The sequence below is a fragment of the Haemaphysalis longicornis genome, unplaced genomic scaffold, assembly GCF_048455015.1.
Source record: "Haemaphysalis longicornis isolate Haplotype H1 unplaced genomic scaffold, Haemaphysalis longicornis Haplotype H1 scaffold_9, whole genome shotgun sequence".
Classification (NCBI taxonomy): domain Eukaryota; kingdom Metazoa; phylum Arthropoda; class Arachnida; order Ixodida; family Ixodidae; genus Haemaphysalis; species Haemaphysalis longicornis.
In genome coordinates, this window is record NW_027526460.1 from 30,511,143 (window position 1) to 30,535,358 (window position 24,216).

Genomic DNA, 24,216 nt, shown 5'->3' on the forward strand with positions numbered 1-24,216 from the left:
GAACCAATCTAGGTAAAACACTATTTGTAGTAATTACAATTACTTTTACTAAATGAACACAGGCTGGTTACAAGAACGTCAATGTGTTTGGAACTTCCAATTACGTTTCTGTGTATTCCGTGTAACCTTTTATGCGAATTAAATGGGGGCATTTCAAAAAGCACAGCTAAACTAATTTGAATTATAACTATTAAATTTTCACATCGTTCAGCTTTGATTCAGGGCTAGTAAACTTTTTTCATTGTTGGTTTCTGTTTTATTCCACCATGGTGGCTAAAGTGTTCTGCTCCATAGCTCTATGTACTAGTATTTGAATTACAGGTTCAATTCGCTGCCATGGTTGCTACATAGAAAACGAAGTAATGATAATAATAGTAAAAGAATAGTGGGCATATACACAACAGTAGCCAAAGTTAGAGCTCCAGATGTTCCAATTTAGTTCCCTCCCCTGTGGTGTGCCTTGATAGCCTTCCACAGCTTCTGCATGCCAATACAAAATTTTATATTTTTTCGCATAAACCTTCACTATGTATCAAGAACAACATTTTTGGGTCCCATATTTTTAATGCTTTGTTTCTTTCACTTTAACAGCCTTGTTGCCCTGGTTTCTTAATTCTTTTGTTATGTTGCTTTTGAAACAGTACGTTGACCAGTCTTCCCCTCTTGCAGGTTAAACTCGTCAACATCAGCACCAACGACATAGTGGACGGCAATCCAAAGCTCACTTTAGGCCTTATCTGGAGTATCATCCTTCACTGGCAGGTACGTCAAATGCTTCCCTGTCTCCCCCATTCTGTTCCCTTTTCCTAGGGCTGCCTGTTTCTCTTCTTTGGTTTTGCCCTGTTGTGCAAACTTCGCGGTGTGCAGATTTGAGCTATTGGGCAGAGTGCAGAGGTGTCCTACATTCATTGATCTGGCATTCTTTCACGTATGTTTAAACAATGGTAAACTCAAAGACACGAAATGTCAAAGTTTCTACTAACAATCCTTTACAAACCAATTTGCTGTTGGCTAACGTTTACCGTAAAGCTCCGAGAGGACGCCCACCCCCGAAACATCACCCACCCCCCTTTAGGGGTGAAATATTCTATTTACTAAAAGACCCTAAAGATCGCCCACCTTCTAAAATAGATGACTTTAGCACCGATGAGTGAAAAAAAAAAACGCGAATCACTTGTTCATATGTTGACGTGGTCACTTATTTATTCTTTCCACACTTGACCGAAAAGTTCGCCCATCTCTGCAGTTTTGGTTGGTGGTGCAACCACTTTTTTTTAGTTTTTCACACTTGACCCGGAAGGTCGCCCATACCATATTTTTCACGTGATATCTCTGTACTTTGAGTGGGTGTTCTTTCGGAACTTTACGATAAGCGTGCTTAGGGCAATTTTCAGCATCAGTTTCATCGAAACCACCACCACTCCCACCACAATCATCCTAATTGTCATCATCAGCCTATTCTTGGCCACTCTACAAAGGCCTTCTGCATAGCCTTCCAACTGCTCCCATTCATTGTCATCTGTGCTCATTTTTTTCTGCCATATTTTTTTAGTTCATACCTCTACCAAGTTTTCAGTCATAGCCAAGAGCTTCAGTCCTGCGTCAGGGAGAATTAAATTGAGTAGAGAATAAATTCTGTTTATGTGCGCATCATTTGCAAGGGCAGTGCGAAATGGATTTTATTATAAAGTTATTGTACTGATCTTTATTGTGTGGGACTTTGATGATGTTGACGACCTACTTTTGCTACTGTGATACCAAATTCGACAAATAATAATTCCCTAGTGCAAACCTCAAAAAATGTTTGCTGCTGGTTAAGCAGCTGGGCTTTGAAGCACATCAGGCAGAGTTATACGTCTCACTTTACACATACCGATTCAGTTGAATATACGCAGTAGTTGTAGCTTAAAAATTTATTCTTTATTAAGTTCTTGGTGGGAACATTACTTTATACTTTGTACTTCCCTTTGCTTTCTTTTTGTCTTCAGGTGCATGGAGTCCTAAAAAGGGCATCGAGTGACGTTCATCAGACAAACCTGGAGAAAACGCTTCTTGCCTGGTGCAGAGATGTTACCAAGGGGTGCGTCTGGCTGTCGTGCTTTTGCTTATAGCAGCTGGCTGCTTTCCCACCCTGGTGTAGTTTGTGCTCTGGTCCAATTTGAATTGCTTGGGCACCCTTTTGAAGTACTTGTGGTACACTTCATCTGAACCTTTGAAATTAAGCAAAGCTAACTGGTGAGTTAAACATTGAGGAGATGAGTTATTACCAACACAGCTTCTAAGCACTCTGTTAGTAACAGCTGCATTGCTATGGGCCTCGTGCACTGCAGTTTCAAATAAACATGTGGCGCCACCTGGGAGCGGCGGCGGAATTTTTTCTGAAGAACAAAATAAACATATACAGCAGTTCGCTACGCGGCTTAATTTAAACAATGACCGTAAAATAAGCATACAACAATTCCCACGTTTTTTTTTTTTTAAATTCACAGTTGTTATAATAATAGAAATATTACGCTGACGAGTTGTGCGGGAATACAAGCCGAAATAATTTAGAAAGCGCCTCTTCTCCAATAAAAGCAGACGACAGTACACCGGTCAGCTGCCTGCGACGCCGACGTTCACGAAGCACATAGTAGCCGAAAAGAAATAAAAAGAACAGATCCATAAATGCATTTCCGTATGTGCACGCTACTTGGCGTAAGACCGCTGCAAAAAAAAAAAAAAATGCCGTGTATCCAGTGCATATTTTTGTAGCGCCTCAAATAGCATTTGGTGTGCACGCATCTGTGCACGCGCATAAGAAAATACATGGAACAACCCACGGATATGCATGCTTGGATTGCAGGTAGTCATACCAGCAAAATATGAAGCTCTAAAATGAAAACAGAAACGTAAATATTCACGCTACACTGCGACAAAACCGTAAACAGATGGACACACACCAGCCACAATTCGGAGACTCGCATCTACACTTTTATTGAAAGGACTCAAATATATCAAACATGTACAACTTGTAGTTTGCGTTTGAAAAGTGAGTTCAAGTGGGGCTTGTTGCGCAAAATATTTTTGCTGACAAAGATAACTTGCACCAGCACAACTATTCACGCTGGCATGTAGTCATGCCAGCGTAGTCACACAATCATCACGTACAGTACAACTCTGTCAGCTTTGAAACAATCTCCATTATTTAAAATGGTCTTATTTTATCAAGGGCACTCTGAATGCGAGAGGAATCATTCGTGCACAATTAAAGCTACTGTTGTTCGATCTACCATTTCTGTGCCCGTGTCTATGTCGAGCGATAAACAAGGTAAATAAACATTCAGAGGCTTTCATGAAAGCCTCGTCTCGCGCATCTAGTACGTCCAAAATTATTCGTATATTAAGCACGCATTTACAAACCTATGAAAGCACTTCAAAAAGCATTGCGATATTTTTATGAGCCCATCCAACGAACTCATCGTAGTTTCAGCAGTTTGAGGTAGAGTTTACTCAAGCAGTTGGCATTTTCAAATACCTGCCTCTACAAACCTGAATCTTCGGGCTCTTGAAGCCGCTTATCCTTGGTGTCGCAATATACACACAAACCTTTCGCCGCTATTTCGCACACACAACACATCAAATCACTTCCTGACGTGTATACAAGGCACAGTGGAGTGTATACACGGGAGAAATTCGCTTCTGCAAGCACCATGAAGTCGCGTAGTCGGTCTTCTCCTCACAATAAGCTGTCCGCCAACTGCTTGGTTATGCCAGCAGTTCTAACCCAGCCGTTCTGATCTAAAGCTCAATAAATGAAATCCACCAAAGCGACCACAGCAACCAAGGCGTTCGTTACTGGCGTCGTTGGGACGTTATGCCGTTATTTCATGCTCTTTGGGGGCCGGGGGCCCCACAAAAAATTTTCCACTGGTGAAGCGATCACACCCTCCCTCACACATACATTATCGCTTCCGGGAGGCGATGCACACACAGACGCACACTCCTGCACTCCTCTCGTTCTCTTGGTAACATCGAGGGCTTCCGTCTTTTTATTTTTATCTTTTATTTGGGCGGCGCTGCTAGTGTTCAGTGGAAGCCGTTGCGAAATGACAGCGTGACCGCGCGCTGCGCGGAGACAATCCCGCGCTTGTTTAGAACTGTTTTTTGTGTGATGCATCGCTTTCCTGTCGCCTTTGCGAACCATATTCTATTTAATAACCATTTAATAAAGTACCGTTTGGCTGTTTGTATCGCATGGCAACGGAATAGCGGTCATTTCTTCTTTCTCTTCTAATAATCGTACTGCGCGGAGTACTATCCTCCGGACGTCGTTTGCTCACGGACTTCAGAAATTATGCCTCCGTTGCCCGCAAGATGGCGCTGAACACAGCACATCAGTTGCGCCACCATACAAGCGCACGAGGCCCATAGCTGTCCGTGCGGTGTTATCTTACGGTACTGTGGCACTGGCAAAAAGTACAGTAAAGCCACCCTTTATCTAGTAGTGGCTCTGCTTTTATATTTTTTTGCATATAATGCTGTTTGTTACTTAAAACACTGGCTACCATATTTTTATTTAGCTTTGCGTGCCGTGAAAGAAGGCATTTTAAAGTATGTGGAAGTAAAAGAAAACAAATTCTGTGTTTGTTTCCAGGTACATTGGAGTGGACATCAGGAATTTCACGACAAGTTGGATTGATGGCCTTGCATTCAACGCCGTCATACACAAATTCAGGTCAGCTTATGATCATGTACTCGATTGTTATGTTTTCAGTGCATCCCTTTTGCGGTGACCTGAATATTTCTGAGTGCTGGGTGTATTCAAAGGTTGATGCACATGTGGACGTTCTCACGTTTATGGAGCTCTCTTTCTTTCTCTTTTTTTTTTCCTCACACAGGCCGGACTTGTTTGACTACAAGAGCCTGCTGAACAAAGATCCAAACTCCCGGCTTGAGCATGCATTTCAGTTTGCCGAAAAACACATAGGGATTGAGCGACTTTTGGACCCTGAAGGTACTGGCATTTAGGAAGCAAATGCTGATTGCTTCTCTTCTTATTTTTGTGAGAGTAACCTGTCTGTTGAAGTTATAGGGCTATTTTCATGACCGGGGCATGGGGAAAGTGGAAGTTGTTGCTGGAAGTCTTTCGATTGGCTCTAAGATTTGTTAAGCATGCTACCGGCTGAATATTGCGAAAAGCTAAGTACCAGAAGCTTGGGACTAATCTTAGAGGCAACAAGTAGAACCTACAGGCCACAATTTCTGATTTCTCCATTCCCTGTTCAAATAATAGCTGCCTGTCCCTTGTAAAAGACAAAAAAAAAATAACAGCTACATACTGTGAAAGTATAAACTGCATGCAGCAAGATCAACAAGTCATCCTTCCTGGAATTTGATTAGTTGTGTAAAAGAAAAAAATAGACATGAACATAACAGAATGAAGCTCTTGTTGCTAACAGGTGCAAGGAACTTGGTCCGTGTCAAAAAATCAAAGCCCCTCTCCTGATAGAAAGATGGTTAAAACACGAAGCTTTCTTCCATGTAACCTGAGTCAAAGTACTAAGTACTAAGTCCAAACTGCTTCGACTGTGTTGGAATGTCGCAATAAAATAGATGTTGGCTTTATATTGCGAGGGACCGAGGTTTAATTCCATACTTTGGGAAGCGTTTTTTTTTCTTTCGTCGAGGCACTTGATGTGCCTTTGGGGAAACCCATTCTGTAAGTTGGCTTTCCTGCAGTGTGTTTTGGGTGTAACGATGGACGGCACCAGTGAGGTGTAGAAAGCTCCGCTTTAAAAGAAAGTTGCAAGTTGGTATGATTATGCCTAGCTGTACTGCATATAAAAAAAAAATCTAGATTGTTCGTAGTGCTTTTTAGTAAATTTGGTTTCTCATTTACTGAATCATCATTAGTATATACGTATAAATTTTTAACAGTTTTGTCTTCAGGAGTGTTGGTATCGATTGTGTAGCAGTTCGGTTCTAGCCATAATTAAGATGACTAATTAACATTTTTTTTTTATTTCTTTGAGCATGCTTCATTCAAACGCATTCTCCCCCTTTCTTTCTGTTCATAGATGTCAACACACTTCACCCCGACAAGAAATCTGTCATGATGTACGTCATGTGCTTCTTCCAAGTCCTTCATCAGCAACACATCCCTTTGAGAAAGGGCAGCTCATCAGACTACTCGGATAGCGAAACTTCATTTCATCACGTGAGTCTGCTGTCCCACTTTCTTTTCAACCCCGAGTAGCACATAACTAGCTGCAGTTTCTTCCTTTATCAAACATTTATTGTGCTGTCTTCTCTGTACGTGTGTGCTTTGTCAGGCTGCATTATTTTAATTCTTTTGAGCGAAGGAACCGGTGAGCATTGGTTATTACTGCGTCTCTATGGGGTTTTGTCCCATGGGCCAAACACTACCACCATTGTGGTGTCTTTGGTACTTCTATGTTGTACTTCTCTTAGCATACTACTAAACATTCCGGTTAAGTGTTTAATTTGATTTCACTCAAAAGGAAACAAAACAAATCTATTCTAAACAGGGTTCGTTCCTGCATAGACATGCATGCTAATTATTATAAATGTGTAATTTTTTTGCGAATCAGAACTTCATTCTACCTTCACTAGAAATTGCACGTGCTAAGAAGTGATTACTCTGATACTTAATCAGCACTTTTGCAAAATCAGTTACACTGGCCCTTCGGAATATTTGTGAGGTGACAAAAGAGTCCCACAAGAATGAACTCCTGGAAATAGAAGGGGATGGGGGACGGTGAAAGAGTGTGAGGAGGGAGGGTAGCTGTGAGCTGCTGGTAGGACCCGTGGGTGAATTCCTCCTGCGCTTGGCTGCGCTCTCCTCACCTGGACGGTGCCCTGTTCAGCGTATGGCTCCATTTCGGCTCCTTTTGAGTGTCCAGGGCACTCGAGGGCTCTGGGCGAGGGTTGCAGCCTTTCTGCTGATAAGGGAGAAATGCCAGATAAGCGCCCCCTCCTTGTCCCCTGTGGCTGCTGGCATGCTTCTCTTTACGAGCAAACGGGGCTCCCGTGAAATGCTCTGCGGTTGCACCACTGTGCGTGCGTTCTGTTTGCCCGCAAGTGTGGGATAACAATGGTTCGTTAGTGCGTGTTTGTGTGTGCGTTGCTCCCGTGTTGATCGGTGATTACGTCTGGTCTTCCGGCTGCTGAGGTTGTCTAGGATGACAGATACACTGGTAGGCAATGTGTTGATTGTTCTGAGCAAGGTGTTGACGTTCTTCGGTGAAAGGAGGTCCCTTTCTGGCATGTTTGGGAGCTGTTGCTCGCTGCAGTATGGGTTCTCACTCAAGTCTTCTCAGCTGAGCCTTCCTAATTATAGCAGTTTACTTTGCTACCCAGCAAGGTATATCCTTCAGAACAAATTTAGTGGGTTTTCTTTATTTTGTGTTTACTGTAAAATAAATTTATTTTTCTGTTGTTAAGATTTTACTGAGTATATTTTCGTATACTTGTATTTGTCCTGTTGAGAGGTGGTGCTAGTTTATGTAGTGAGGTACGTCTTTTTCTTTTTGAAAGTTGTCATTTATTTATATGGTACACCCTCTATGCAAATACTGCTGGCTGACAATTAAGAGCAGTTGAGGGGGAAATTGTTGTCATTTATGTAGAATGTTATGCAAGTAACTTTAATGTGAATCACATTTGTTATATTGCTTTTCATGACAAAATGGTTGTGCCTGTTATGTTCTTTTTGCTCTGTAATGGACTCAACTGTGCAGCTTGAAAGAAGCAATGAGGCAAGCCATTACGTAGTAATTATAGCAGCCTGTCACAACTGTTGGGAAAACAACTCTACAATGCAGTGGCATAAATAAAAACGGCAGTACAATGATCACTTCTATCCTATCGAAAAGTTCGGAAATTGATTTAATGTTACTTGGGCAAAACCACAGCCTGTGTTTCTGCAACTCACTGAAGTTCAAGGTTGTTTTCTGCCTGGCAGCTTGGATTTTGCGAAGAAATCTTAACAAATTATTTAACGAGGGGCAAGACGTGACGTTGTGCAGCATGGAAGCCTGTTGTACATTTCTGTAGAACTTGATGGGAGGGAATTGCCCTGGTCATACAGTAAATACCCATCTTTAAACCGCCTCTCATTTGTCGTGCGGCAAAAACTCTAAGTTAAAAAAAAAAGTAAGCATATTGTTTAGGGTAAAAAAAAAACAATAGGGGAAAGAGAAAAGAATTATTTTGGGAACAGAATTTGGAGGAAAGGTGTAAAAGCTTAACTGAATTATATTACTCACAGTGTTTCAGTTAAATGGGAATAGGATATTCATGGGGTGGTAGTTTTCTAATAGTAACATGAACAAAAAGCAGTACTGCCATTTATATCAAACTTCTGTCTTCTATACAAAAAAAAAAAGAATCTTACATAGAAGGTGTCTTTTATGTTTTCATATCTGGCGTATTTGATGTACCAAGCATCTATTATTTTTAAAGGCTGGGGTAAGGGGGAGAGGGGGAGGGCAAGTATGGGGGGTAGCTTCTCACATTTTACCAGCTGTTTTGTGATTATCCAAGGATATTTTCTCTAAGCTCACTATGCGTGAAGTGTTTCGCGAACATTTTCTAAATCTATATGATTCGTGCGCAGTTCATTTGTGGACTGAAACGGTCAGACAAAACATTGTTAATTGACCACTCAATATGTGGGCAGAGCAGCAAAGTGGCAGTTATGGGGGACAAACTACTGTGCAGGTTGTGCTGTTGACTTGTGGTCTAGAACAGGGTGCTGAAAATGAATAAACACATACAGAAAAGATGAAGGCAGCCATCCTAGCGCTAACAGACCGCTAGTTTTTATCGCGGCAGATCCAGTATGTGCAACCCTGACGGGATTCGTTTTTGCCTTGTGCACAGTATAAAGCGTAATTTTAAACATGCAAGGAAAATGTATTGTTCTGTTTTTATTTTAGCCAAGTTTTTCACTTTATTTGCCTATAAAAAATTTCCTCATTGAGGTGAGTTTGACAGTGGATGCTTGATCCTTCGTTGGGAAAAGTTCTCTGGGCCAGTGCATATGTCAGCGTTCCTTCTGCCACTCTACTCGGGGACATTTTTCTGTGGCAATGAAGAGAAAACTATGGGGGGGGAGCTGACTGCTTTCTGTTACTGTGCCAAAGTAATTCGCCGATAAATCGGTTTGAGTTTCAGTATCGGCTCATTTGTTCGCATGAGATCCATAGTTGAGTGTGCTGAACCACGATCACTCAGCGTGAAGCATATTCGTGTCTCCTTACCTACACTTCATTTGTTTCTCGGCACAAGCCAACACTTGGACTGAAAACTTGGACTGCCGTAATAAGGTATACGATGGACGATACCGTCCAGCCCTGTATCCTCCAGATATGATGTGAATTTTGTCAGCACTGCAGTTTTGAGGACATGCACTGATATATAAATTCTTCTGGGGCTGAAAACTGAGCAGCACCACAGTCGTGTAGTGTGGTTTTAAATATAGCATGGGTGGGGTATACTGAGAGAGCAGCATGCGCACACTACGGCGGGAAGTCAAATCTCATTTGGATTGTGTTGAGTGCATTGAAGGGTGAAACTATAGTACCACTGCGCCTTTGTCCTTCCGTAACTTTGGGTGGTCTTCCAGAGGCCAAACGAAGGCATTCTACTCTTTGGAGACTTCAGAGTGCCACTCAGAACATCCGCCTTGAGCCATATGTGACAGTACGCTTGCTTGTTATGCCAGCAAACTGGCTAACTGAACGAAATGCGGAATTGCTGGAGAGTCTTGGTTGTGTCAGTCTCACTTGGGCGTACACGTTGCAGACCACTTGCTTCGTTTGTTTCGACAGCTTTTGTTTCTCAAGCTTCTTGAAAATCCAATGCAGAGAGGGAATTGGCAACCTACCGGAGGGAAAGAAAGCTGCCCTCGAGTCGACAAGGACGCCATGTTTTTTGTTTCTAAAAAGAAGAGAACCTATGTGATGCCAGTGGCAAATCCCGTAACCAAAAACACCCGAAAATCTAAAAATAATGCTTTTTGTTTTATATATCCTGGTTATTAATTTAGTGGCATTACCAATTCAAGGCCAAAGAATAAGAACTATACATTTTTGAATTGCTTAGGTTGCAGCCAGCCAATTATTTTTGTTGAACTACTTCCACATGTGCAGTGAAATGGCTTGGTTCAGCTCTGTAGCCTTGACTGCATTGCCACAGAAGTTGTCCCCTAGTATAGGGACCTCCAGCTCCCCCTAGCAGCTGCTACCGGCACGCCCTCTCTCTGGATCCCGTGCCGATCGTAAGGGAGAGTGGCGTGCCTCCTCCTCTGAGGGCCGAGTGGTTGATCACACATCCCTTGTAAAGGCGTCAAAAAGATGGCTGTGCATTCTTTTTAAAACATGTTGCTTCCAGTTGCCCAATGCAAATGAGGCCCGTCAGGCCTAGGTGGTTTGATTGTCTTGTCCCTCCCTGAATGACAACAGGTTGTGAGTGTCAGCCCTGCTATGGCTGTCTCTTCCTGCTTTCCCTGCCTGGGCCCTCATTGCATTATGGTTTTTGCGGGGTACCAGTCGAGGCGAGGCACCGCAGCACCCAACACGCGTCCGTCTGCTCTGACTTCTCCCAGGACGTCGGCAAGGCTGGCAGCAGTCCCCTTCTGCAGCAGCAGCAGCAGAGGCAGGCCGTGGTGGTGGGGGCGGTGGGAGGGGGAGGGGCCACCCCTCGTCCTTCCTCCTCCCCTGCAGCAGTAGCAGCAGCGGGCCCCCATAGCAGCAGCAGCAGCCCTGTGGTGCAGCGCTACCAGAGCCGGCTGGAAGAGGTGCTCACGTGGCTGCTGGAGGCCGAGGACCGGCTGGCCCACCTGCCCCCCATCGGCAGCACCGTGGACCAGGTCAAGAAGCTCTTCCACACGCACGAGGTGGGTCCCATGGCACACGGAGGGGGCTGGGCTCCGTTCAGGCAAACGCTTGTTTGGCTGCATGTTGTGACCTGCTCGTCACCAGCAGAAGGGATGACCTGCGCACAGCGCTAGTGAAAGGTGGTGCAGAACAGTGAGTGGGACGAGGATCCTGCTGCCCATGGGAGATAGTGGCGGACGAGTTGAACATTGTTGCTCTGGAGCCGCTGCATCGTGATCTCTTCCTCCTTAAGATTGTGGTGATCTGCCGTGCTGTGGAATGAGGGGAGGGGGAGGAGTCCCTGTTTCTCGTCTCCAAGATGGTGTGTCATCCACGGTCACCTTAGTGTTCCCTGCTTGTGCCTCCCGCATGCTGCAGGAGTTCATGCTGGAGCTGACGCAGAACCAGGGCCGGGTGGGCGAGGTGCTGCAGGAGGGCCAGCGGGTGATGCGCGAGACCGGCATCTCTGCCCAGGAGAAGGAGGAGGTCAAGGTGCAGATGGCCCTGCTCAACACCCGCTGGGAGGGGCTCCGGCACAGCGCCATGGACCTGCAGACCAGGTGGGCAGACTCCTTCCTGAGCTCGGCACGGGCATTGCCTGGACAGTGGCGGCTCTCCCTGCCCCGCGCATGTCTGTACCAATGACAACTCCTTTGAGCGGAGCAGCAATGTAGCAGAGGTCATCGAGCATCTCCCATCTTGGCTTCATTGGGAAGCAAATGGGGAGGAATGGCTTGCACTGCTGATGTCACGATTGGAGTGACAGCCAGGTTTTCTGAAGCTCAGAAAAGGTCTCTGCAAATCACTACAGCTGACACTGAACTACATCACAGAGTGGGACAGAAAAGCCTGTCAATTTTTCCTGTTCTTTCCCTTTTGTCTTTGGGTCAGTGTGCTTGGAAGCCTCCTAAAAGCGAGTTTTTCTGCCTCTGAGCAGTGCACTGTCATCAAAGACAGCATAACCAAACAGTATGGGAAATCTGGGAGGCCGCTGAAATGACTAGGTATGTTTCGGGAATGAGTGCATTGGTTCACTCTGACTGCAAAACTGTGGCAGTGAGGTTGAGAAATATTTGGGCTGTCCTGTGTTAACTGACTGCATGCCACAAGTCTTGTTTTAGGGCGCAGCCCTTTGATGGCCGTCTCTGGGCTGAGCCGCGTCGTCGTCTTAACCGAGTGAACGACGGCAAGACCGAATAGTGAAAGAAAGCAAAGGGGTAGAGTGGTGCGAATTTGTGAGGGGAGGGTGTTTCGCCGTGGCGTTGCGAGTGCTCTCCGAAAATATGAGGTGGGGGAGGGGGAAGGGCAGTATGCTGTGCCCGCACGAGACACTCGTCTGCGCAACGCTAGCGAAAACGTGAGGGGGGCGTGTGCGTGACAATCTGGTGCGTTCCCTGCCTAAGACATGGGTCGCGGTCCCTTCCTGAGACGCACTTCGTGTCGCCGACGCAGAGGCTCATCATCACTGCCGTTGAGAGAACCCTCGAGTGAGTGCTGCCTCAGCGCACTGTGGCTGCACCCAAATATCGCGTTAGGGAGTATCGTAATTGCCAGCCAATTTTTTCTTTTTCTTCACTGTGTTTTTCTTTCTTGTTATGACAAAGACAGGGTCTGTACGGAAGTAGCACATTTTTCAAGGTCAAATTAGTTGGGCGTGAGCGCTTGCGTCAGGTCTCCTTGGGGATTCGTGTGTTTGTGGGGTGTTCCTTCAAAGGTGGTCAAACATCAAATGCAGGACATGTAATGAATGCGAGCAATTTTATGCAGGATACAGGAAGCCCTGATGAAGTTGCAACAACAGCAGCAAAATGCACTGAGGCAGTGGTTGACGGAGACGGAGGACAGAATCAGCCATTTCGGGCCTGTTGGCCCCGATTTGGACACGGCGCGACAGCAAATGGAACAGCACAAGGTGTGTACGCCTGACAAGGATCTTTTCTTGAATGAAAGGCTATAGTCCCTAACATCATTTGCTTGAGGTAGGGACCGAAACCTTGTGTTTGGATTATAATCCCTCATTCGAATTGTAATGCAGCATTTTTTACTAGCCGAAAATGTGTGATTTGTGCATGTGGCTTGTAGAGACAACTGGGTCTTTACTCTCAGAACTGTATATCAGTAACCTGATGTTTATGACTCCCTAAGCAATCATGTTTCTCTTCTGTTTGCAGAAACTTCAAGATGACATAGCAAAGGAGCAAGAGGTTGTGAACTCCTTATCAAACATGGTGGTTGTCGTGGATGATTTAAATGCTGAAAATGGTATGTCTTTCGACCTTTGGTCACCACACAAACACTCTTGGTTAATCATGACTTTGTTTCTGCATTTGTTGTTTCACTTATCTCGCCCAGTAAGAATTTAATGAGGCTTTTACAGTGCAATGCTAACTAAAAATTGCACAATTTGGAATTTTTAGTCATGTTTTAGTTATGGCACTGCAGTGGTTGTTTGCTTTGGTTACAATTCATGAAAGGTTTCTCAACCATAGATATATTGATGCCATCAACCAGGCAATGAAAACATCTGCAAAATATGATAATAAACTTTTGTATATGATGCTTATATATTTTGGAAGAAAGCATTTGACTCAATGGCCACCGTTGCTGTGGTTAAGACATTGTGAGATTTTGGAGGGGTAAACTGTACAGAGTGCTGTTCGAGGATGTATACGACGGATGCATGGACACTCCTCCATAAGAATACTTGACAAGTTTTCTGTAAGGAAGAGTGTTGGACAAGGAGGCATAGTCTTTTTCAAAATTATTTACAGCCTGTGTTGAAGTGATGTTTAAGAATTCAAAGTGGGGAAAAAAATCAATGTTCTGAATAAAAGGGGGACTACTTGACCCCCTTGAGATTTGCGAATGACGACGAACCAGTTAAACCACCAAGAACTTATAATACATTCTCCAAGAATTCTACTCAGGAAATTTAGTTACCTTTCATTTTATTTCATTTAACATTAGCTTAAAAAAAATTGCAGGCAATGTTAAATGAAAATTTGGAGAAGCGACCCGTCTAGGTAAGTAATGAACTACTAGAAGGGAATGATTATAATAAGCATATTGCACAAGTTGTTAGTGCTGATTCAAATCATGGGAAGGAAATTTGATGTGGAATTGGTATGGGCTGGGCTGCATTTAAGTATATTCTATAATATTGAGCAGTAAGTTACTTCCATCGCTAGCAAGACTGGTACACAACCAATGCGTTCTTCCGATGATGAGATGCGTCTCACTGGGCACCTCGAAAGACTACTTACGTCAGCTCCATGAGCCATGGAAAAGAAAATGCTGGGGGTAACACGACTACAGAACAAACTAGGGTGGAGGACATCCCAGTTCAAGTGGAGTGAAAGAAGTGGGCTTGGGCAGATCATGTATTGCAGATGACGGACAGCAGGTGAGCCATCCGTTTAACGGAATGGCTGCTGCTGAGGGACAGTAGGCGTGCCAGGTGAAGACTAAGGGATGATGATCTCTCTCCCCCTCCCCCCCTGATCAGCGTTCACGGCCCTGGAGGACGAGCTGTCAGCCCTGGGCGAGCGCTGGTCCACGGTGTGCAAGTGGGCGGAGCAGTACGGGGAGCAGCTGGAGGCCCTGGTGTCCACCCTGCAGCTGCTGGCCTCGGAGGAGCCCCGGCTGCAGCAGTGGCTGCTCATGCAGGAGGCCCAGCTGTGCCGCATGGAGAAGGCCGACGCCCACCGGGCCTCCGTCCAGGACGTCCTCGACATGGTCAAGTGCCTGCAGGTACCTACCTCCTCCACCTCTGTGTGGCGCGCCTCTCTCCTCGCCCAGCGTGGGTGGCTTTTTCTGAGCCACCCTCCTCCCACACGGCTGTTTCTACTTTCTGGCGCACACTCCCCCGGGATCTCGCTCCCTGGCCCATGCAACTTCAACTTTTTTCGAATGATTCTGTGTACCTTGTAATGTTTCTTTGTACTTAGCGCATTCTATGAAACATGGAGATCTGATTGATTGATGAGCAGCACCAGGGCTATGAGGCGCGCCATAGTGGAGGGCTCCGGATTAATTTTGACCGCTGGGGGATCTTGAACCTGTGCCAAAATCTTGACACGTGGCCGTTTTCGCTTTTTGCCTCCATCTGGAAAGCTGCCACTGTGGCTGGGACTGAACCCACATCCTTGGGCTCAGGAGCACAATGCCTTAACCACTGAGCCAGCACATCAGGCAAAACATAGAGACCTAAGAGCCTTAAAAGATCCATTGCCACATGGATGAAAACGCCATGGTTACTACTGTGTGGCTTGAATAGCGAAACATTGCAATTAAAGAAATGGGGTGCACTGATGAGGGTTGCCCACTGTTCCTTGAAGGTGTTAGAGCAGGACCTGGACTATCACAACAAGCGACTGGACAACATATCGAACGAAGTGCAGAAGACCATCAAGGTCCTCGACAAGGGCTCGTTGGCTGCCACGGAGCTCTCCCGCAAGCAGGAGCAGCTCACCCACCGATGGGATGCCCTGCTGCAGAAGATGGAGAACATGAGCAGAAAGGTGAGGACAGCACTCACCTCCTTCTGCACGCAGAATTCGGTCAAACACATTGTTGGGCAAGTTGGTACATACATATTCTAAAAATGAGAGCACGATAAACACAATGACACAGAAAAAGTACGATGGGACAAGTGCTTGTCATGTTGTGCTTTTTTTGTGTTATTGTGCTTATCGCACTCTAATTTTGAGACAAAACATTCTGTACATAAGGGTTTGGTAATGAACTGGCTGGTCATGAAGCTGCCAATTAATTGAGATATGATTAATTTAGGTTGAGTAGTCAAATATTTGTTTTGATTACATAGACCTTTGAGTTGGTGTTACTGCGGTATTGTGTGCTGCTGTTCACTAGCTTTTAAATTTAAACATAACTGCACGATCCCTCAGAGCTTCTCAATGACTGTGGTGAACTTTTTTATTTCCACCGACAAATTTATTTTGTTCTTCCACTATCATAGCCTTGTGGCTGCACTCACATTGATAGCAATTGTTTCTGTAAACCTGATGCATAAGACTAGGAGATTATGGATCTATATAACTATTTTAGCCTGTAACATCTTTGCCAAATGTTGACAGTGAAGGAAGTACAGTCATTTTTTAATCGGATTAAACTGTGGCAGAAACTGAAGAAAATTAAAGTAAAATTTTTAACGACCATGATAGCTGAACAGTACACTATCCTTGGGGTCTTGTTCAAAGGGAAAGTGCATTGACAAGATGTGATATCAGTTTGGTAATACGTCTAAGTGCCTGTACGATAACGTGCACCCCACGACGTGGCAGTGCAGGCCATCCCTAGTTTTTCTCTGCCTGTCTCACTTCTGGGATGGTATACCTCTTGACTAGGTGTATATATTTTTCACTCGCAGCTGGCCAAGTGCAGCACAGAGCAGAAGGTGAAGGCAGAGGCTGAAGAAAAGGCCTTCACGTACAGCCTCTTCAAGAAGGAGTCGTATGGCAGCTCTCCCAGGAGTGCATTGGGACGAGAGGTAGGGGCATGTTCCTTTCATTGCCCCACACATTTTCTTTTCTCACGATCTTTAAAGAGGCCACGCGACAAAACACAAGTTTGGTTTATTCAAAAGACTGCTTCATCGGAATCATACTGACACCACTTTTAGCACACATTTCCCTCAAATAAGCTACATAATTAGGAAAAAAGAGAATGGCTATGCGACCCACTGGCTCATTTCTCGCAACAGAACCTATGATGTCATACGTGGCAGCTGAGGCTAGCAAAAGCAAACGCAGATTAGGCAGGGCTTATAAGCTTGATGGACTAGCTATTTGCACTTACAAAAAAGGCACATTCTTTTTGTAGCAGTAAGAATGGTGCAGTAAACAGTGGAAGGTACAAAAGTGCACGTAAACGTGGAAGTGCCGATGCGTACTGCTGTCAGTACTGCGCACACTACGCTTGTTTTAGCTGCACAGCAGTGCAGAGCTTCGGGGTTGTCTCAGATGACACTGGTTGATTGGCGTAAGTGACGGTGTCTTACGTGACCCTATTTGTCGAGCGAACACCATGTTTCATGAAACGTATTTTCTACCTTAACAAAAGCAAGCCAGGTACAAATACGGTTAAAAACAAAGCAAAGGCAGAAAACGGCCCGCTGCGGTATGCTGGCGCCATCTAGGTTGACTAACGGTACGTTTAGCTTGGAGACCTGCTCTTCTGATGTCATTGCAGATGTCATGAAAACACACGATTTGGCGGGAGAATCAAAATTTTAACCTAAAATTATTAATTTCTTGGTGAATAAAGCATCGTTTGCTTCTGGACCAGCACTGGGGGCACTACAAAACAAGAAATCTTTTGAATAAAACAAACTTGTATTTTGTCTGCATGGCCCCTTTAAAAAAAACCTAACAAAAATTTCGTCTTGATGTCACTTTCTGCCCTTACTGATTCCGGCATTGCTGTAGAATGTGGAAGCATGATGCATTTTTTTCCCCTGAAGGAGTGGTGCTTTGAAGTGCCTTTATTTATTTTTTCTCCTCGGTGGATGTGTTCCCCTCGTGGTGCGTAGCCCGTGTCAGACTTTGGGGCCAAGAAGCGACGCCTCGACAGCTGGAAAGTGAAGGAGTGGCAGCGAGCACTCGAGACGATCACGGCTTGGCTCGAGAAAGTGGAGAACCAGCTGGGCATCGATCCCGACCAACCGCTGACGCAAGAGCAGCTCAAGGCTCTCCTGGAGCGCATGAGCGTGGAGGAGCTGCAAGCACTCACTGAGGTGGGTTTTAAGTGCAGAGAACTTTAGGGGCTCGCCTTGTCGTCGTAACTCCCTCGCTGTAACGCTCTCGGATGTCAAGCGACTGCTGGAATCAGGCGGCGCAGCAAGATTACGGACCCAAGTAGAGCCACACGACGTAGACGTCGTAATGGCATCCCACACAAGCTTCGAAAAACAAGCGGTTTATATAGTCATGACCGTTCGAAACTCGTGATTCGCTGGCGCTTGCCATACATCTCCCCCTTGTATAGCACAAAGAAAACTGCAGGTACATATGAGGCAAAATATATGTAATTAACTGGCAGCCCTCATGTTCATTTAGTTAGGAACGCTCATTAGGTTGGTTTTTACAATAGTAAGAGAAACAAAGTGTACCTCCAAAATGGCGCGTTCCAAACTGCGCAGTTAGGCACCGGCATGTGTGGGATGAAAAGCAGGCACAAAAAGAAAAGAACTCCTGCTCAAGCTGTTCCAGGCAGGGGGGTGCGCAAGCACTGCGACAATGAGAAATTTAAAATGTGTTGGACAAACCTCCGTTCCATGCATCAGGAGAGGAGTGAGACAGGGAGGCAAAGAGCATGATGGGTGGGAGCAGTGAGCGGATAATGGTGCCACAGCCCATTATGGCGAATCACTGCTCTGCACTTCCGGCAGTTTTCACATTGAGTGGAACGGCTTTAATATTTTTATGAGAGCTCTTACACCTGGATGTTATTTCGTTCCACTTGCGCACAACTTGTGCATCTTGTACCTTTTCATTTGCATGCCCTACGGTTGGGTGACTAATGGTCACATACCCGCCTGCTCATATTTAACACAAGTTGAGTGGAGACGGATAACGGCTGGCAGAGGTGAGGGCTTTGAGCTGCACGGACTTAGCTAGGATGAAATAGGCTTGCAGGTTTCCTCATCTGTCTTGCCTCTGCTTGTAAAGGTATCATTAAATGAAGTTGAACTGCATTAGCCCTAGTTGTACCCTTATGCCAGTGCAATGCTACATTGGGTAAGGTTTCTAAGCACTTTTGGTAGAGTTTAATTTTGTTGTTTGAGGGTTTGTAGGCTTGTTGCAGCTTGCCCATGCTAATGAGTGCACTCAAGTGGCAAGGAATTTCGCATTTGGTTTCGAATGTAGCTCATGAGAAATTGTGAAATAGGCAGTTTTTGTTTGTTTAATCTTCAAGACTAGCTTTGAGGGGTTGAAATGTGGTCCCCAGTTGCGCATTTGTTGGTTGCAAGTTATGTGGGATGACTGATTTTGTTTCTCCATTGCTTCTTTAGGATGTGGAGAGGCAAGTTGCCATGAACAAGGGAGAAGTTGCCCAGCTTGTTCAGCAAGGCAGGGATGTTGTGGAAGGCCTTGATGCAGGTATGTGCCGTGCTTTGAAGTTGTGGCAGCTCACACGATTTTTATCAACACGGCAGTTACTGCCAACTCACTTTCAGATAAATGGCTGCAGCATGGAAGTGTGCAGTCATTTACTATCGCAAATATCGAGCACACATTTATTTTCAATTAAAGGGACACCCCAAAAACCAGTTTAAATGGATGTTTCACCTCAAATATGCGTGATGTTTTTTTTCTTTTTTTTGGCTCAGCAACGTTGACAGGCACGAAGTATGTTTCCAGATTTAGAGATCGGGGAAGGATTTGGCTGTGTAACCTTCTCTTCAAGAATTGTTTTAACTTTTGTCCGCATGACTGAATCGAAAGACAAACAGACCTAGATTTTCGGGCTTTTAAGTAGCCCAAGAAAGGCTTGTAAAAAGAAAATTCTGGTCCCTGCGCAAGGATGGTCATTGTGGCCCTGGAAAGACTACCGCCGCCTCACAACAACTCTGCTCTCTTCTCTCCGTGCTGCGTGGGTGTGCAGTGGGTGAGCAGACCAAGGAGGTGCAGGGGGTGCTGCGGGAGGTGGAGGTGCGGTGGCACGAGGTGCAGAACATGGTGCAGTCCCAGAAGGAGCACCTGGAGGGGCTGCACGCCTGCCGCGAGCTGCAGGCCGAGGGGGACGCTCTCGAGCGACTCCTGGCCTCGCACCGCCGCTGGCTGGACAACTCCCAGGCCACGGCCCGCCAGCGGAGGGAGTCCGACGACCTGCGGAGGCTGCTTGAGCAGTGCAAGGTGGCCACAGTTCTCCCTCCTCTTCCCCTCTCCTCTCCCTGCGTTGTTTTCTTGGGAGCTGGGCTGCTCTCGCTCTCCTTCCCCTTCAAGCTGCTCTTTTCTCCCTCCTCTTCCTGTGTTGCTTCGTTAGGAGAGGAAGAGCTGGGTTGCTCTCACTCTTCTTCTCCTTCTTCTTTTCCTCCTTCATGCCCTTTTCTCTCGCCTCTTCCTTTGTTGTTTCCTTAGGAGAGGAGGAGCTGGGTTGCTCTCGCTCTTATTCTCCTTCTCCTTCAGGCTCTTTTCTCTCTCCTCTTCCTGTGTCCTTCCCCCTGAACCCAACCACTGACAAAAGGGGTGATCCATGCATCTGTTACTGCTACATATATCTCTTCCCTTCCAAAGATTTCGCGAACTGTCATCTTTAAATGGTTGCAGCCTGCTTTGCAGGACACCAAAAATTTTGAAAAATTTTGGCTGATGATTATGCTTCTCTACAATGCAAATTTTAAGTGCTCGTTGTTGAGGTAATTTGATTGTACAATGTGGGGAGGTGAACAGTTTGAGAGAGACGTGTATATCCCCTGCACAAATGCATACAGACTGTTAGAAATTGCAACAGACTGTTTTGCAATGCTTTCATGCACATACCAGCTGCCCTGGGCATGCTTGCAAGCATCGGTGCTGTCTTAGTAGTGATCGGAGACCCTTAATAGGGATCAGAGTTTCATCTGAGTAGTGAAGCTGTGGGGTCAAATTGCTGTTCACTGTGAAGATTACTACGTATCATCAAGAATGGTAAATGACACAAAGGAGGGAACAGCGCACATTTCGACATAGGACGAACAGAAACACACACCACAAGCGCTGCGCTTGTGGTGTGTGTTTCTGTTCGTCCTTCGTCGAAATGTGCACTGTTCCCTCCTTTGTATCTCACCACCAACTAGCCCAACGTGGTACCCTTTTGGTAAATGACGGCCATCTTGGACTTGTTCACAGTGCCCTAGAATGGCGTTTGCAGTCACAGTGGAACCGCAGTCACAGTGGAACCCCGCAATAACAAAACCACCGGGGATAGCAAAATAATTCGCTGTTGCGGGAATTTCGTTGCCGCGAGAATGAAACACAAATTACAGGAAAATCGGCCACAAACCGAAAATTTATTTCCGAAAGCTAGTTATGTTACCTTGTGAGCCTTACCTTGCAGCCATCCTCACTGCTCGGCTCTCACACTACAAGAAGTAGTTCATTGACATTCATTGTGCATGCTTAAGAACGTCTGAATTGTGTCAAGCGCATCCAAAACGTCCCATGGGTTCACCTGCTCTGCCCATTTCTCTCCCTGGTCCTCGGCACCGAGCATGTCCGAGCATGCAAGTGAAGTCTATCCTCTTCTGTTGACAAACTTTGCCAGACAGTGGCAGCTCGCTGTTCCAATGCTACTCACAAAACTAAGTCAGCACCACTTTGTGGATATCGAGAAAGGCCACTGCAGTCACTGTTCTGTTTTGCGCATGTGCACCATTTAAAGAGTGGCGTCCTTTATTTTCAAAATGGTAGGGTGAGCTGCAGGTGGCTCTAAACTCGTAGGCGCTATCCTTCTTCCACTCGGTTCACAGACTTGGGCAATGATGACTGCCTTAAACTTCTGCTTTTGGGCTGGCGGAGGCATCTTACTGAGAGCAAACGTGCCAATCGCTGCACGCACGATGACAGCACGCGCGCTGTTCAGAGTGGCAGCTGGCTAGCATAGCCCAAGCCAGGGCCGCACCGTGAGTCACCATGTGTCGCCCCCTGGTGGTGTCGCTTCAAGGCCGCTTTCACGGCCGCCAGCTGCACGGCGGCTTCTTTGTAAACAAATTTCGTGGCGGCCGTGCAAGTGCACTGTGGCATAAGTTTACGCACTTCGAGTAACAAAAAATGCATTTGAGCACTTTCTGGGCACCGTTAGCCTCAAATGGGTAGATAAAATGCCGACCCGACTTGCAGCGAGTTTCGTTAACCTGGGATTACTTCTTAAAAACATCTCGTTGCCACGAGATACAAAATACATGGGCTCATATGAACGTTCGCCAGGTATCGGAAAATATTTCATTGCCGCGGGAATTTTGTACTTGTGGGATTTCATTATCGCGGGGTTCGACTATTGGGTATCTTAGAGAATGTGTGGAACATCATCTGACCTTTTTTCTTCCTTCTTTATGATGGGTGCAGAATGGAAGTTGACCTTTCTTCAAAACCTTGCAGATGAGGCTGAAGACCCTGGACAGCCAGGAGGACAAGGTGCTGCGTCTGCAGGAGAAAGGGCAGGCCCTCCAGGCCCGAGTGCCGACGCTGAGCGCTGAGCCAGTCTTCGAGCAGCTCGAGCTGCTGGCCAGCCAGTGGGCAGAGACTGGCACCCAGATAGGTGAGCTTTCCGGTTTAAAACACGTCTTAGACATGTGAGCATTTGCTTAGCTCAAAAGTAGTCCCGCCGGAAAATTTGAGCACAGCAACCCGTGGATGTTTGCACAACACGTGACCAGATACGTCACTTGTCAAGTTCTTGGGTGCTTGTCATCTTACAACGACTGGTCACAGCATGGCACAGTGGCAACCAAGCCTCGGCAAGGAGTCAGTGTGAGAGGAAAGAGAAACCCAGTGGGCTCTGCGGGGCATTTTTCAGACAACAAACTTAATGGGGCTGTGCAGTGCAACTGCTATCGCGCATTGAAGTGAATGATGCAATCAACTGAACCAAAAAGGGCACCGTGCATTCCTCTTCCATATAATTAAATATGTGGTGCCCTTAGCTGTAACAGCATTTGTCTCCTAATGTCTCACCCTGGGCACCACTTTCCTGGAGGATTTGAGCTGAGACAAACTGCAGTGCTATCACATTTTCATCTACGGATCATCCAGCAATTCTGGCAGTGCATCATTGTTTTTGTGCCTAAGGCTGCTCTGCTCATTTTGGCAATGAATAATTCTGCTCCCATTTTCATCCTTTGTTAAGATGAAATACCCTTTGGTTGCATGCTAGTAGCTTTGAACTTTCAGTACTTGGCACTTTGCCTACAAGCTAGCAATTTGGATCCCAAAAAAATCAAAGCAGGAATAGCTTGGCTTCAGCTATTGAAGTGGAAGGGTTCTAGGTGTTGTGTTGAGATTAAACTCCAAGGATCTGAGTAAAAGTACTTGCTTGCTGATCCCACTAAAAAGATTTCTCATAGAAGGGCTATCATCACTGTCGTGCCGGCTGTATCGGCTATAGGAGGTGCTGGCAGCCTCAAGTGGATTGAGTAGACACCCTGTCGGTGTGCCTCATCATATTTTTAAATGCACACTGTAGAAGCTATGCTTATTGCCTTTGCAGGGCAAAAGACATCAAACTGGAATTTAAGCTTGTGTTGAGGTTATTGTAGCACATGTGCGCACAAGAAGATCCAAATATGTGTTGTGTGGTTATTGAATAATTGAAGATGTAAGATCAAGCTGGAATTTAAGCTTGTGTTGAGGTTATTGTAGCAAGTGTGTGCACAAGAAGATCCAAATATGTGTTGTGTGGTTAGTGAACATTTGAAGGTGCAAGAAGCTTACCCCCTGTGGAGAATATGAAGTTTGTGTCAGCACATATATCTTTAAGTTAGCATGATGGCAGTGACAGTGATATCGTCTGCTGCTGTGTGGTAACTCATTTGTTGTGCCTGCAGCCGACCTCGAAGCACAGCTGAGCCGCTCCCTGGAGCGCGCTCCTCCGCCCAAGTTGCTGGAAGCAGTGGATGCGCTGGACGCATGGGTCCGAAGTGTCCAGCAAGCCCTTGAATCTGAGAGGTCAGAGGTCAACACTTTGGAGATTATGGAGGACCAGCTGCAAAAGTACAAGGTAGGAAACCAGATGCGGTGCATGTCGTGTGCCACTCTATGAAGCAACTTTCAGTGCCTGCAAAAGGAAAAGCTGTACGCGGTAAAGATGTGTGGGGATTTAGGTTGGCAGGTAGACGTTAATAGAGTGGCGGAAAATTGGAAGCATTGGGAGAAGCGTTGAACACTGTAGCCACTCTGCAGTTAAAATGAAAGAAGAAACGTAAGGTAGAGCACAAAATTCTAAAATTATTTTTGTTTTTGCTTGTTCATGTCTTGTATTGGTTTTAAATAATTTTATTGCCACATGCTGTATACCCTATTACTACTATTTGGCAAATGACTACTTTTTGTTATTGCAAACAAAAATTGCAAACAAAGTCCTACGTGTCAGTAGTTTTTGTAAATGCAAAGAAAATAATTTATTCTTTTGGGGAACAATATTAAAAAAAAAATCGGGGAAAGTCGCATTAGGTATTTTTTGACAAGTAAGCTGTGGAGGTGTTGGCATTAATGTGCCCTGCATTTGATCACAGTGCCCTCAGGAAGCATTCAGTTTGTATTTTTGCTCTCGCAGCCGTAAAAAAAATGCCTTCTAAGGTACTGTTTGGCCAGTTAGGACAACGAAACCTATTTTT

The 24,216-nt window shown here is 45.6% G+C and overlaps 1 protein-coding gene across 8 annotated transcripts in view; it reads left to right on the forward strand.

Moving 5' to 3' along the window:
• Window positions 1-24,216, forward strand: part of Dys (Dystrophin) — a 478,030-nt gene that overhangs the window by 130,517 nt on the left and 323,297 nt on the right. For 7 of the 8 annotated variants that reach the window (XM_077685804.1, XM_077685803.1, XM_077685805.1 and 4 more), the window contains 17 exons: window positions 670-762; window positions 1,989-2,080; window positions 4,637-4,717; window positions 4,881-4,996; window positions 6,060-6,199; window positions 10,613-10,903; window positions 11,262-11,443; window positions 12,651-12,795; window positions 13,055-13,145; window positions 14,389-14,633; window positions 15,221-15,403; window positions 16,273-16,392; window positions 17,434-17,637; window positions 18,916-19,003; window positions 19,509-19,759; window positions 21,983-22,142; window positions 23,428-23,600. In XM_077685804.1, the coding sequence (XP_077541930.1) occupies window positions 670-762; window positions 1,989-2,080; window positions 4,637-4,717; window positions 4,881-4,996; window positions 6,060-6,199; window positions 10,613-10,903; window positions 11,262-11,443; window positions 12,651-12,795; window positions 13,055-13,145; window positions 14,389-14,633; window positions 15,221-15,403; window positions 16,273-16,392; window positions 17,434-17,637; window positions 18,916-19,003; window positions 19,509-19,759; window positions 21,983-22,142; window positions 23,428-23,600 (2,655 nt within the window). Of the gene's footprint in view, window positions 1-669; window positions 763-1,988; window positions 2,081-4,636; window positions 4,718-4,880; window positions 4,997-6,059; window positions 6,200-7,063; window positions 7,200-10,612; window positions 10,904-11,261; window positions 11,444-12,650; window positions 12,796-13,054; window positions 13,146-14,388; window positions 14,634-15,220; window positions 15,404-16,272; window positions 16,393-17,433; window positions 17,638-18,915; window positions 19,004-19,508; window positions 19,760-21,982; window positions 22,143-23,427; window positions 23,601-24,216 lie in introns of those variants that run through there. The other variant, XM_077685811.1, reaches the window with a different exon arrangement.